Source organism: Capra hircus, chromosome 5, assembly GCF_001704415.2.
Source record: "Capra hircus breed San Clemente chromosome 5, ASM170441v1, whole genome shotgun sequence".
NCBI lineage: Eukaryota > Metazoa > Chordata > Mammalia > Artiodactyla > Bovidae > Capra > Capra hircus.
In genome coordinates this window covers 68,962,899-68,978,220 of record NC_030812.1, presented here as the reverse complement: position 1 = coordinate 68,978,220, position 15,322 = coordinate 68,962,899, and the positions used below count along the sequence as shown (strand labels likewise).

The following is a 15,322-nucleotide window of genomic DNA, read 5'->3' as shown; positions in this document are numbered from 1 at the left end:
CTATATGCAGGTCAGGAAGCAACAGTTAGGACTGGAGATGGAACAACAGACTGGTTCCACATAGGAAAAGGAATATGTCAAGGCTGTATATTGTCACCCTGCTTATTTAACTTATATGCAGAGTACATCATGAGGAACACTGGGCTGAATGAAGCACAAGCTGGAATTAAGATTGCCGGGAGAAATATCAATAACCTCAGATATGCAGATGACACCACCCTTATGGCAGAAAGTGAAGAGGAACTAAAAAGCCTCTTGATGAGAGTGAAAGAAGGGAGTGAAAAAGTTGGCTTAAAGCTCAACATTCAGAAAACAAAGATCATGGCATCTGGTCCCATCACTTCATGGGAAATAGATGGGGAAACAGTGGAAACAGTGTCAGACTTTATTTTGAGGGGCTCCAAAATCACTGCAAATGGTGATTGCAGCCATGAAATTAAAAGACACTTACTCGTTGGAAGAAAAGTTATGACCAACCTAGATAGTATATTCAAAAGCAGAGATATTACTTTGCCAACAAAGGTCTGTCTAGTCAAGGCTATGGTTTTTCCAGTGGTCATGTATGGATGTGAGAGTTGGACTGTGAAGAAAGCTGAGCACCGAAGAATTGATGCTTTAGAGCTGTGGTGTTGGAGAAGACTCTTGAGAGTCCCTTGGACTGCAAGGAGATCCAACCAGTCCATCCTAAAGGCGATCAGTCCTGGGTGTTGATTGGAAGGACTGATGCTAAAGCTGAAACTCCAATACTTTGGCCACCTCATGCAAAGAGTTGACTCATTGGAAAAGACCCTGATGCTGGGAAGGATTGGAGGCAGGAGGAGAAGGGGACGACAGAGGATGAGATGGCTGGATGGCATCACCGACTCGATGGGCATGAGTTTGGGTAAACTCCGGGAGATGGTGATGGACAGACAGGGAGGCCTGGCATGCTGCGTGCGATTCATGGGGTTGCAAAGAGTCGGACACCACTGAGCAACTGAACTGAACTGAACTGAATCTATACAGGTTTGGAGAAGTACAACTTGTAATTATATAATCAGTTAAATAATGGTAGAATGACAGGTGAATTTTTTTTTATTTGTAAGGTATATCGGATTAGATTTTAGAATTAAAAAAACCATAAAACTTTACTACCCCACCCTGGGAAATCACTTAATTCCCTTAAGTCACAGTCTCTTCACTGAAAGTGATTATAAGAAGGTTTACAGGACTTATTAATACAGCACCTGGCACTCAATATCTGCTCTTGTTATAAGTGTGTTTATATTTTCCACAGTTAATATTTTTTGATAATCAAGAGTAAAACATTGTAAAACAATACCTCACCAGAGCAGCTTGTACCACATTAACTGTCAAAGGTTTATATTAATAGTAGTTAGGACATGGAAGCAACCTAAATGTCCATCAACAGATAAATGAATAAAGAAAATGTGGAACATATATACAATGGAATATTGCTCAGCCATAAAAAGGAACAAAATTGGGTCATATGTGGTGATGGGGATGAACCTAGAATGTCATGGAGTGAAGTTAAGTCAGAAAGGGTAAACCAAATATCGTATATTAATGCATATATGCATTAATCTAGAAAAATGTTACTGATAAACCTTTTTGCAGGGCAGGAATAGAGACACAGACATGGAGAATGGACTTATGGACACAAGGTGGGAAGGAGGGAGTGGAATGAATTGAGAGAGTAGCATTGACATGTATACACTACCATGTGTAAAACAAGTAGCTAATGGGAAGCTGCTGTATACAGGGAGCTCAGCTCAGTGCTCTGTGATGACCTAGACTGGTAGGATAAGGGAGTGGGTAGAACGGAGATATAAGAAGGAGGGAGTATAGCTGATTCATGTGGTTGTTCCACAGAAAATAACACAACACTGTAAAGTAATTATACTCCAATTTTTTCAAAAAAGAACCTAGTCTTAGAATCAACAGACATAAAATCAGGTATTATGGCTCTCTCTGAACTTGACAAATTCTTGAATTTTCAAAATAATCTTATCTGCAAAATGGAGTTAACAACCAAAATGCCAAACTCTGAGGATTATTTTGAGTAACAAATGAGATAATGTAAGTGTAAATTATTTGAACAAGTAAAGTGCTATACAAACACATTTAATGTAGGAAGCTTAGGTTAAGCATATTGCTAGATTGTATAATGCCTAGCATAAATCTAGTGAGTACACATTTCTGATTTACATAATTTTGAATTTATAAATTGTGCATTTTCTTTCTGTATATTCAAAGTAGTATAATCATTTGATATGTAGAGTTGGAGCTTTTCATGTTTTTCCAGCCTGTGTTGTTATAGTAGAGAAAATAATCATTAAATTTTATGTATGTTTTTGCTTCTTTCTCTTTAGGAATGGAACATTACTAAACTTTCAATTGAATATGATTCTGAGCCCTTTGGAAAGGAACGAGATGCGGCTATTAAGAAACTGGCAACTGAAGCTGGAGTAGAAGTAATTGTACGAATTTCACACACATTATATGATCTAGACAAGTAAGATTTTTTAGTACATATAACATTAAATTTGTCATTTTAACCATTTTGAAGTGTACATTTAAGTGGTATTAAGTAGAAAGACAATGTACTGTGGGACTTAAGTTCAAAAGTGAAAATAAAGACATGCATAATAGAATTGTGGAGAATTAAATTAACTCAAACTTGTAGCATTTTATTTAACTTCTGTAATTTTTGTTTACCCAAAGACAGACGCCAAAATTACAGACCTAAGTGCATAAGATAAAAATACTCAGAATTTCAGTTCCAAAACTATTAAAAGAATCACAAAATTATCTTTGACTATTCTAACTCAGCCTACTAATTTGCCAATCTGGGCTCTCAGCAACATTAATTTTATAGTTTATATGATACACAGCCATCAAGTGCCTTGGTATATTTTACATGCTTGTCATAAATTATTTTATGTGTCTATAGTCTGTCTGAATTTTTAGTTCATATGCAAATTGTATTAATATTATGTAGTCCTCTGATCAATGGTATGATATCTTATTTCTCAAAGTATATTTCATGAAATATCAGTCTTTGTCATGCTTTGTCCAATAGGGATTCTGTGGTCAAGGTTAAATTTCGGGAGTTTTATTAATATGTGCTGTAAGATTTGAGGATTCATAAGATTTTTTAACATTAACCTTTGGCATACTGTCATCCTTACAAGTGCTGAAATCTCATAATTTATGTACCTTTTATTTTACTTTTTTTAGTTGTGTTCACATTTTATCAAAATAATGAAGCTGATTCTGTAACATGACAAACTATTTTATTCCACTTTTCCAGTTGTACAAAAAATTGTGGTTTGATTCAGGCAACAGTCTTAACTTCCTATTAAGCCAGAAGTCATATATCCTTTGATAAAAACCGTACCTGCTTGTTTACCATATTTCTTAACCTTAGAGAGCTGATAGGAAGGAGGCAAAACAAGATAAGGGCAGTTGCTTAAAGTGGGAAGCTCAGTATATAATTATGTTATGTATAAAAGTAGATTGTTTGTTAGACTGAATGTGAATATTTACTATATAAATCCATCATATAAAAATGTAGCATATAGAAAATATCTTTTCTAAGATTTTTATTTTGCTTCTGTTATATAATTAGCAGTGTCCTCAGTAGTATCATTGTAGATCATTATAGTGGACAGATTTCATTATGATCCTAGGTATAAACTCAAAGAATTACATCAAAGCAATATTTCTAAAAGCAAAGCATAGTTTTTATGGTGGTTACTTTCCATACATATAATCGATTCACCATTATATGTGGTATAGAGAAAACTTTATTCTATTTGGATTAAGAAAATCTCGATTTGCTATTTATTAGTTATGTGACCTTGACTAGTTTATTAAATTCTCTTGAGGCTTCAGTTTCCGATCCATAAAGTGATAGAGTATAATTTTACCAATAATTTTTTATGAAGCCTAAATGCTAGTATGCAAATGGCTATAGTGAAAAAGAATAATTGGTTATTCCCAAATTGTATTTAATTTAGTTATAAATACCATTGGCAAGCTCTTTGTTTTTAGTATTACTTAATTGAGAAATTAGTGATCAGAAGTAAATATAAAATATATACGTAAGATACATATGTTAACATTTAACAAAAAAATGCACAATAGAAAATACCAAGTAATTATCACTATAGTAATATAGAATCTTAATTAATAAAACTTGCTAATTACTCCTTGATACAGTATTGGCCTGGTTTAGCTTTCATTGATGACTAGAAGGTTCTCTAAGCTATGCTGCAAAATAGTTTTACATTTCCATATGTATTATTTTTTGTTTTTGCCTTTAGGCTTATTAGCCACTTGTTTTTTCCACTTATAGATGCTTAATTTTCTTTGTCATAAAAGTTTTGGTTTTTGCAGGCTGTATATTTTTGACATCTAGCAGATGTTTATAAACTGATTTTTAGATTTGTTAATTGTTTTAACAAGTTTCTCGGTCCTATAAGAAGCTAATATTCTTGAAGTCTTAAGTGCAAATGGCTATGGTGAAAAAGAATAATGGATTATTCCCAAATTGTATCTAATTCAGATTACCATTGACAAGGCTCTTTCCTTATAGTATTACTTAATTGAGAAATTAGTGATCAGAATTATATATAAAAGATATACATAAGGTACATATATTGACATTTAACAAAAACGTACAATAGAAAATAGAAGTGATTTTTCATTTTTATTTTCATTTTTACTATCTTCATTTAATTTTCTTATTTTAGACTTTTAAATGTTTATCAAATTATATTGTCCTTTTAAAAATACTAATAGCATTTTACTAATTTTTGTAATAGGATCATAGAACTAAATGGTGGTCAGCCACCTCTTACCTATAAAAGATTCCAGACTCTCATCAGTAAAATGGAACCACTAGAAATACCAGTAGAGACAATTACTTCAGAAGTGATAGAAAAGTGCACAACTCCTCTGTCTGATGACCATGATGAGAAATATGGAGTCCCATCACTGGAAGAACTAGGTAGGTATAAGCAATAATACATGTGGAGCTTAAGAGTTAATAAACCATTCAGAAAAATTCCACTTCTAATTTGACATGTATTTTGCACTAAAAGGAAAAGAAAGGAGAAAAAAGAAAGTCTTAAACTAAAAAGTGATTAATCTGTGTATTATTTACGTATGCTATTAATTCATGGTCTATCTGTTATCACCTTAAGATAAATGTCTCAAAGGACAGAGACCATGTTATTTATCATCTATCTGTGAGGACCTATCCAGGGAGTCATTTCGTTTTTATGCTGTCAGATTTTTTTTCCATTTCCTTTTTTTTTTTTTTAGGTTTTGATACAGATGGCTTACCCTCTGCAGTGTGGCCAGGTGGAGAAACTGAAGCACTTACACGTTTGGAAAGGCATTTGGAAAGAAAAGTATGATAATACAGATGATGTTTATATTGTCAAATTGTCATTTTAAAAATATTCACTCTTTTTTAAAAACAAAAAAATAGGCTGTTGACAAAGGAGGATTAAGAGAAATAATTAAAATAGCACAAATGTAATTGAAGATTAACAACTGTTTTCATTTAAATACCCATCTTCCTCCTCTCTGATTATTTCCTCTTTAGCTACTATCAGTACCACCTCTCTGTGGTTTCTGTGTAAGCTGGTATCTGATGACTTTAAAGCTAGGATAGAGTTCTTCTGTTTCACATTATCTCAGTGTCAGAAAGACAGGTTGAAGGTGCTCTCAACCTTGTGTTAGGAATTTGCCGCATGAGGATGACTAAAACAAAAGAATGCTCACTTTTATCTTGTTTTTTATTAAAATCTGTCATTTGTGGCTGAAAAAATGAGATTTTATTCCCCAAGGACTATGTAACGTTCTTGAAAAGCTCGATTTCAAACAGTCTTTTAAAATTGGAAAGGCAGTTAGCATAATTTTCTCTGTGTTTTGTTCAGGCTTGGGTGGCAAACTTTGAAAGACCTCGAATGAATGCAAATTCCCTGCTCGCTAGCCCTACTGGACTCAGTCCTTATCTCCGATTTGGTTGTTTGTCATGTCGGCTCTTTTATTTCAAACTGACAGATCTCTACAAAAAGGTATTATCTAGAACTGGAGCTTATTTTTAAAAAATACTTTTTATCAAAAAAAAATCACTGATAATACTTCTTTGCTTTTTAATCTTAGGTGAAGAAGAACAGTTCCCCTCCCCTTTCCCTTTATGGGCAACTATTATGGCGTGAATTTTTCTATACAGCAGCAACAAATAATCCACGCTTTGACAAAATGGAAGGAAACCCCATTTGTGTTCAGATTCCATGGGATAAGAATCCTGAGGCTTTAGCAAAATGGGCAGAAGGACGCACAGGCTTTCCATGGATTGATGCCATCATGACACAGCTTCGTCAGGAGGGTTGGATTCATCATTTAGCCAGACATGCAGTTGCTTGTTTCCTGACACGAGGTGACCTATGGATTAGTTGGGAAGAAGGAATGAAGGTAAGTGTTCTTCCAACTAATGTAGTATGGCTTTATTTTGAAGAACTCTATACCTTTTACACACACACACACACACACACACACACACACACACACACACACGTATATATATATAAAACAGTTCCTAAAAGTTGTCTATTATATAGATTTGTTTATAGTCTTGTTTCTTTTTTTCAATAGAAAAGCATTTATTTCTTAACTATAGAGGCAACTTTTGGGCATAATCAGAGTGCATTAACCTGAAGTCAGTTAACCTGAAGTCATTTCAGTGGCTAAATCAGCCTACCCGTCAAGGGAACTCTAAAATTTAATACTCTGGACTTAGCAGATTGATGTATATTTATAGGTGATCATTTCTGCCACATAAAGGATTCATCAAAGAGTCTTAGAAATAGCCATCTTTATATTATAAATTATAAAATATAAATCATTTTGCCTCACTTCAGCACCATAGCTTTTTATGTAATGTGATGCATACTGCATTTTGTGACATCATCTTATGGGTATATATAAGAGGACTTAAATATGTTTTACCTTCCTATCTATATCATAAATTTCCCCTTTCCAAAGACCATTTCTGATCCTATGTTTTTTTACATCTCTATTTCCTAGCACCAAGTCATACATGAGGTAGATACATAGCACACACTTAATGAATTTATTAAAATAATTTAATTCTGTTTCCCTTTTGGATCAAGGAATCCCAAATTTAAATTCCATAATTCTAATTAAATTTTGAAGGTCATTTGTATTTGATTGTTCCCATTATGTAGACCAATGTACCAAACTTCCAAGTTTTTTTTGGTGGTTTATTTGGTAGTATTTTTGCTTTCTTGAAAGTGTTTACTACTTTTTTTTCCTGTTTTAAAAAAAATCTTCCCATATCCTAACTTATCCTTTTAAATCAATGAGTTGAATAACTTTTACCCTCCCCTTTCCAATAACACTGCCAAGCTTACAATGGTAAATTCTATTCAGAAATCTGTATAGTACTAATATGTTTTTTTCCCTGGAATAACTCATTATAGGATAGAACATAGATAAGGAAACTAACTTTGGAATGTTTAATTTTATAGTTCAGTGCTAGATTTTCTTTACCTTGACTTTTGATCAACAGAGACCTGGAAAATGCTTGCTTTGAGAAATATCTGTGTGCAAACTAATTGATTACCGTTACTTCTGAAGGTATTTGAAGAATTACTGCTTGATGCAGATTGGAGCATAAATGCTGGAAGTTGGATGTGGCTGTCTTGTAGTTCCTTTTTCCAACAGTTTTTTCACTGCTATTGCCCTGTTGGTTTTGGTAGGAGAACAGATCCCAATGGAGACTATATCAGGTAAATCAAGGATGATTATTATTCAGTTTGGAATAGTTAATCCAGGGAGAGCTTGTCATGCTTAAACAACACTTAAGGTATTCCCCACTTCTGATGGGCAGCAGAGATGAGGAAAAGGGTAATAAATCATTTAAATGATATTTATTTGATTTGGGTCATTTATAGCTAATAAATAGTATGTTATAATTTGCTTACAGTTCATTTTATTAATAATTTTTCTTCCTTTTCCTAAAAGGCGCTATTTGCCTGTCCTAAGAGGCTTCCCTGCAAAATATATCTATGATCCCTGGAATGCACCAGAAGGTATTCAAAAGGTAGCCAAATGTTTGATAGGAGTTAATTATCCTAAACCAATGGTGAACCATGCTGAGGCAAGCCGTTTGAATATTGAGAGGATGAAACAGATCTATCAGCAGCTTTCACGATACAGAGGACTCGGTATGTCAGTAAATGCCTTTGATTTGTTTCTTTGGCAGCTGTTTCTGTCCCCATCCTTCAATTTCATCTTGATCATAATTTAATAGGAAATTTTTTCCCTTTAGGTCTTCTTGCTTCAGTGCCATCTAATCCTAATGGGAATGGAGGCCTCATGGGGTATTCTCCGGGAGAAAATATCCCAGGTTGTAGCAGCAGTGCAAGTAAGTAAAAAGAAAATTTCTGTACTTAGTAACATAAAGAGATGAATAATAAAATATATTGTTTATTGTACCTCACTATAATATGTTTTTAAAATTCTATCTAAAATTTGTGTAATAGGTTCCTTGTATATACGCATACATGTACATACGTACACACCCCCTTATTCCATTAGTGACATTTTAGAGCTGGAAATGGCAACTCACTCCAGTGTTCTTGCCTTGAGATCGCATGGACAGAGGAGCCTAGGGGTCTGCAGTCCATGGGGTTGCAAAAGGGTCAGACATGACTTAGTGACTGGAAAACAACAATGGAGATGGAAAATATTGTTACATACAGTGGAATTTGGGTCAAAGATCTTGCAAAGTGAATGAGGATAGCAATATCAAGGAAAATGAAACTCAGATGTTATATTTTCAGAATGCCCATTATTTTTTATTCTCTTTAAGTGTATATTAACTATAAGATAATTAAGAGGGTCAGAGGCCCTGTGAATGTGGCCAGAGATTTATCATAAACATGCATAGCGACGCTAGTCTTTTTGCACATAAGTTTTTCCTTACAAAGCCTGGTCTATAATGGTGTTCTTGTATAGTTATTTGCCACACATATATTCTTAGTACATGTGAAGAAGTCAGAATGTATTGGACATTTGAATCATCTCAATTTTCAAATGTTCTAACCAAAAATCAGTTCAGTCGCTCAGTCATGTCCAACTCTTTGCAACCCCATGGACTGCAGCATGCCAGGCTTCCCTGCTGCTGCTGCTGCTAAGTTGCTTCAGTCGTGTCTGACTCTGTGCAACCCCATAGACGGCAGCCCATCAGGCTCCCTCGTCCCTGGGATCTTCCAGGCAAGAACACTGGAGTGGGTTGCCATTTCCTTCTCCACCAGCCTTCCCTGTCTATCACCAACTCCCGGAGCTTACTCAAACTCATGTCCATTGAGTCGGTGATGCCATCCAACCATCTCATCCTTTGTTGTCCCCTTCTCCTCCTGCCTTCAATCATTCCCAGCATCAGGGTCTCTTCAAATGAGTCCATTATTCACATCAGATGGCCAAAGCATTGGAGTTTCAGCTTTAGCATCAGTCCTTCCAGTGAATATTCAGGACTGATTTCCTGTAGGATGGACTGGTTGGTCTCCTTGCAGTCCAAGGGACCCTAAAGAATCTTCTACAACATCACAGTTTGAAAGCATCAATTCTTCAGCACTCAGCTTTCTTTATAGTCCAACTCTCACATCCATCCATGACTACTGGAAAAACCGTAGCTTTGACCAGATGGATCTTTGTTGCAAGTAATGTCTCTGCTTTTTAATATGCTATCTAGGTTCATCATAGCTTTTCTTCCAAGGAGCAAGTGTCTTTTAATTTCCTGGCTGCAGTCACCATCTGCAGTGATTTTGGAGCCCCCCAAAAATAAAGTCTCTCACTGTTTCCATTGTTTCCCCATCTATTTGCCATGAAGTGATAGGACCAGATGCCATGATCTTAGTTTTCTGAATGTTGAGTTTTAAGCCAGCTTTTTCACTCTCCCCTTTCACCTTAATCAAGAGGCTCTTTATTTTTTCTTCTCTTTCTGCCATAAAGGGTGGTATCACTGCATATCTGAGGTTATTGATATTTCTCCTAGCAACTTGATTCTAGCTTGTGCTTCATTCAGTCTAGCATTTCTCATGATATGCAGAGTACATAAGTTAAATAAGCAGGTGACAATATACAGCCTTGACGTACTCCTTTCCTGATTTGGAACCAGTCTGATGTTCCATGTCCAGTTTTAACCTGCAAACAGATTTCTCAGGAGGCAGGTCAGATCTGGTATTCCCATCTCTTTCAGAATTTTCCACAGTTTGTTGTGATCCACACAGTCAAAGGCTTTGGCATAGTCAGTAAAGCAGAAGTAGATGTTTGTCTGGAATTCTCTTGCTTTTTCTGTGATCCAACGGATGTTGGCAATTTGATCTCTGGTTCCTCTGCCTTTTCTAAAACCAGCTTGAACATCTGGAAGTTCACAGTTCACATACTGTTGAAGCCTGGCTTGGAGAATTTTGAGCATTACTTTGCTAGTATGGGAGATGAGTTCAATTGTGTGGTAGTTTGAGCATTCTTTGGCATTGCCTGTCTTTGGGATTGGAATGAAAACGGACCTTTTCCAGTCCTGTGGCCACTGCTGAGTTTTCCAAATTTGCTGGCATATTGAGTGCAGCACATTTTAACAGCCTCATCTTTTAGGATTTGAAATAGCTTAACTGGAATTCCATCACCTCCACCAGCTTTGTTCGTAGTATTGCTTGCTAAGGCCCACTTGACTTCACATTCCAGGATGTCTGACTCTAGGTAAGTGAGCACATCATTGCCGTTATCTGGGTCATGAAGATCTTTTTTGTATAGTTCTTCTGTGTATTCTTGCCACCTCTTCCTATTATCTTCTGCTTCTGTTAGGTCCATACCATTTCTGTCCTTTATTGTGTCCATCTTTGCATGAAATATTCCCTTGGTATCTCTAATTTTCTTGAAAAGATCTCTAGTCTTTCCCAGTCTATTTTTTTTCTTGTATTTCTTTGCATTGATCGCTGAGGAAGGCTTTCTTATCTCTCCTTGCTATTCTTTGGAACTCTGCAGTCAGATGAATATATCTTTCCTTTTCTCCTTTGCCTTTTGCTTCTCTTCTTTTCCCAGCTATTTGTAAGGCCTCCTCAGACAACCATTTTGCCTTTTTGTATCTTTTTCTTGGGGATGGTTTTGATCCCTGCCTCCTGTACAATGTCATGAACCTCCGTCCACAGTTCTTCAGGCACTCTATCTGATCTAATCCCTTGAATCTCTTTGTCACTTCCACTGTTTAACCATAAGGGATTTGATTTAGGTCATACCTGAATAGTCTAGTGGTTTTACCTACTTTCTTCAATTTCAGTCTGAATTTGGCAATAGGAGTTGATGATCCTAGTCACAGTCAGCTCCTGGTCTTTTTTCTTTAATGTCAGATATTCAAAATTTGATATTAAGAATAAAATCTTTTAACAAATTGAACCCTCTTCTGAATTCAGAAATATTTTGCATACTTTTGAGAGCATCAGCAGTTAGCTTAGGGTAAAAGGAATGAAAGCACTCATATCTTACTTGCCTACTTTTGTGTATGAGGACACTTTTGCCACATACTCACAATATCCTGGAGCAGTGGTGGTAGGATTCTCATTCTGTGATTTGAGACATAAGCCTCGAAGAGTTAGGCAACTTAACCGAGATCCCACAGTTAGTAAGTAGCTGAGCTAAGACTCAGATCCAAGTCTAACTTGTCCTAAAGTTCATACTCTTTCCTGTATCACTGGGCCTCCCCTGTAAATGTAAGGCCATGTGTAGTGTTTATAAAACAAAAGATTTTATTATGTGTTTGGCCTACATTCAAATTATTGCTGTTGATGGTAGTGTACTTCAGAAATGTTCTTTCTCAAAGTCTCCTACAATTTAAAATAAACTTTAACAAGGACTCATTTCAAAAGTTCTGTCACATTTCTTACACAGTTCACAGACTGCCTTTTTTCTCTACACTTGAGTTTTAGGGACAGAAGTTCTGTGAAACACTGAGATAACAGGGAGGCAGCAGAGGGGTAGAAAGCAACACACTCCAGTTACCTAGCTAATGAGGGATGATGGTACATACTCTTTCTTAGTTCAAATCTGTATTCATTATATGAAGTTATCTGCAAAGCTAAACATGTTAGCAAGTTAAATTGGAATGATTTAGCTTCACAAATTTATACACATGATGTTTTATGGTAGGATTAATAAATCTGAAAGTCGTCTAATTATGTAAATATTTGCCTATAACACACTTTGTAGCTAGATACTGTGAGGCTTTAAAAAAACAGAAGACATAAAAGCCACATTGAGCTTGGAGTCTAAATGGAGGTGTGGAAAGAGAAAAAAATAAATGAAGTAAGTCATAAATTGTTAAGATCTTGCCTCCCCATGCAATAGGAAAAAAAGGAGAAGAACATTGAGAGCTAAAGAAACTAGGAAACTTTACTTGGAAGATGGTGGGTGGGTAGCACCTTTGTCTGTGTCTCCTCCTTGTGTGAACTGTTTAGCTGTCATCTGACAGACGCTTAATTCTCTCATCTCCAAGGACGTATGTTTTAGATATGTGCTGAGAAAGGAGGAGGTGAAGAGAGCATGTATATCTTACTGATGCCCTATGTTTTGCCTTCATGATCAAGTGTCTAATCATTGTCATCCAGTAAAGAAATGTTTTTTACAAAATGATTATCAGTGATTTTTCCATTGAATAGTCAACATTTTTGTGTCTCTAAATTTAAGGACAAGTTAAGTTTTCCTGATTTGGGCATACGATTTTTGGTTCTTATGAAGCATTATGGATTAGTTCTAAAAAGCATAATTCAAATACTAAAAATTAGATTTGTAATCTTAATACATACAACTTGGAATTTACTTGAGTGATTTTACTGTCTTTTAAATACTAACAGGTTGTACTCAAGGGAGTGGTATTTTACATTATGCTCATGGAGACAGTCAGCAAACTCATCTATTAAAGCAAGGTAAGAATGAAGCATTCAAGCATATTGTTCTTTTCACCTTTCCTATCTTAAACGTACTTTTTTTTTCTAATGTGTAGGAAGAAGCTCCACAGCCGCTGGTCTTGGCAGTGGGAAACGTCCTAGTCAGGAAGAGGACACGCAGAGTGTTGGTCCTAAAGTCCAGCGACAAAGTACTAATTAGGTAAATATTTTAGAGCTTTATTTCTTGCTTAAGCCAGAGTATGTAATTAACATAAATTAAGATAATTTCTGAAATGGAGCTTATCTCTATTTTCAAACCAGAGAATCTGGGGCATAAATTTTTAAAAAATATTTATTTATTTGACTGCTCTGGGTCTTAGTTGCAGCATGCAGGATCTTGAGTTGTGGCATGCTAACTCTTAGCTGTGGCTGTGGGGTTTAGATCCCTGGCCAAGGATCAAACCTGGGCCTCCTGCATTGGGAGCACAGAGTCTTAACCGCTGGACCACAAGGGAAGTCCCAGGCATAAATTTTTCAGTGATTGTTACAAAATCAACTCTGGGACAAGAGAAATACACCTGTACTGGGCACAGTGCTATACTCAGTTTTATGTCCTCTGAACTGATGATCTTCAAATCTGAAAAGCTTATGGTGTTCTGCTCAGATTTCTCCTCAGAAAAAGCCATCCTTTTCATTTCCTTCCTATGTGACCATGAGTCTAAAACAATTAAAATGACTTTTAACTTCTAGTGATATTAATAAATCCCTTTGTGAACTTTTCCTCATATCTTAAGTGTTTATAAATTTATCTGTTGTAATAGATCTGAAATCTAAATTATTTCCAGTTTGATAGGTAGCTTAAGTTTTTTTAAATGTTGGTCCTTTTTGAAAATGTCAAAAAGCCATGCCTGTATTCAATTCAATTGGTTTTGGAATACTGTTTTATGATTTAAATTTATATGAAAAGATTTCATACAGTGAATTTGCCAGTTAAGACTTTTGTTTCTTCAGTTATCTTGAACTGTTCACATTTTTAAAGTCATTGCTGTTTTTTTTAATGTGAACCTAATTAGTCTGTAAATTTCTTGACGATTAGTAAACACTCATCAGATTTTTATCATTCCTTGCAATCAAGCTTTACGCAGTTTTTTTTTTTTCCTTACATCACAGAAAACATTCAGAAGGAATACTGTTGCAGCTGAAATTGGTGGGGAGTTCGATACTTTTTCAGTTAAATTATTTTAAAATATTCCTCATTGATGGAAAGCAGTTACATATTGAAATGCATTATTTCTAATAACATTTCTGTGGTTTTTAACTTTTTAAATACATTTGACATAGGACAAATGGTAATTTGTATATAAAGAACTTGGTAAAAGAATTTGCTTAATGTAAATATAAATAGTCACAATTAGTATAGACCCATCAATATATTTTTGATAATTTTTCATGTATGGTAAAAATTAAAATGGCTAACTGATATTCTAATACAAAAAATCAAAGTTTTGAGAGTCAGTGTGGGAAAATAGGTTTTTAGACTTTCTTAAAAGACTTTGTTAAAATTTTAAGACAGAATTTTTCTTGACATCATTGTTTGGTCTAACTTTACACTCTTTGATAATAATGTTTTAAAAAATGTGCATAATCAAAATTAGGGGTTATAGCCTCTGTTAACATAGACAGTATATGTTTTAAAGCTTCATGTATGCCTGTTTGACCCAAAGTTGTGGAAGTGTCATATGTTAAGTTCTTTTTGTTCTCCCTTTCTTTGTTCGATTACAGCTAAAGTGACTATGTTATTAAAGTATATGCATATATGGAATCTTGTGTACTTGATTTTTTTTCTTTAAAAAATTTTTTTGCTTGTTTTAGGTAAGGAGGAGAGCTTTGGTATGTGAGATGTGATCACAGACTAAAAACAGAGTCTGTAAACTACATGTTACCATTCTGAAAGAAGAAACAGCTACTATAATTTAGTAAAATACTTTTCAAAATTATTCTAAGTAAGAGTACTATCTTCTAAATACTTAGTACTTTTAAAAATAAATGTATCTATAAGAAATATTTAAAACCAAAGAGATTTTTTTTTTCAAGTAATTGGGCTTACAACTCTGAATTAGTCAGTATGCGGTAATAATTAAGAGTGTGGGCTCTGGAATCAAATGCCTGGTTCTGCCATTCATCAGCTGTGAGATCTTGGGCAGTTATTAACCTTTTGTGCCTTCTTTTTTCTCATCTATAAAATGAGGATGAGAGTAGTATCTGCTTCATCAGTTCATTGAATTCAGTCACTCAGTTCAGTTCAGTTCAGTTCATTTCAGTCGCTCAGTCGTGTTCGA

General features: G+C 35.0%; 1 protein-coding gene across 3 annotated transcripts in view; it reads left to right on the top strand.

The window, feature by feature from the left end:
* CRY1 (cryptochrome circadian clock 1) overlaps positions 1-14,968 on the top strand; it is a 90,319-nt gene extending 75,351 nt beyond the window's left edge. Inside the window, exons 3-13 of one of the 3 annotated variants that reach the window (XM_013964057.2) lie at positions 2,373-2,515; positions 4,830-5,014; positions 5,332-5,420; positions 5,952-6,092; positions 6,181-6,492; positions 7,678-7,829; positions 8,065-8,267; positions 8,372-8,467; positions 12,951-13,022; positions 13,100-13,203; positions 14,856-14,968. In XM_013964057.2, the coding sequence (XP_013819511.1) occupies positions 2,373-2,515; positions 4,830-5,014; positions 5,332-5,420; positions 5,952-6,092; positions 6,181-6,492; positions 7,678-7,829; positions 8,065-8,267; positions 8,372-8,467; positions 12,951-13,022; positions 13,100-13,203 (1,497 nt within the window). In that variant the 3' untranslated portion in view covers positions 14,856-14,968. Of the gene's footprint in view, positions 1-2,372; positions 2,516-4,829; positions 5,015-5,331; positions 5,421-5,951; positions 6,093-6,180; positions 6,493-7,677; positions 7,830-8,064; positions 8,268-8,371; positions 8,468-12,950; positions 13,023-13,099; positions 14,806-14,855 lie in introns of those variants that run through there. The other 2 variants (XM_013964055.2, XM_005680582.3) reach the window with 2 other exon arrangements.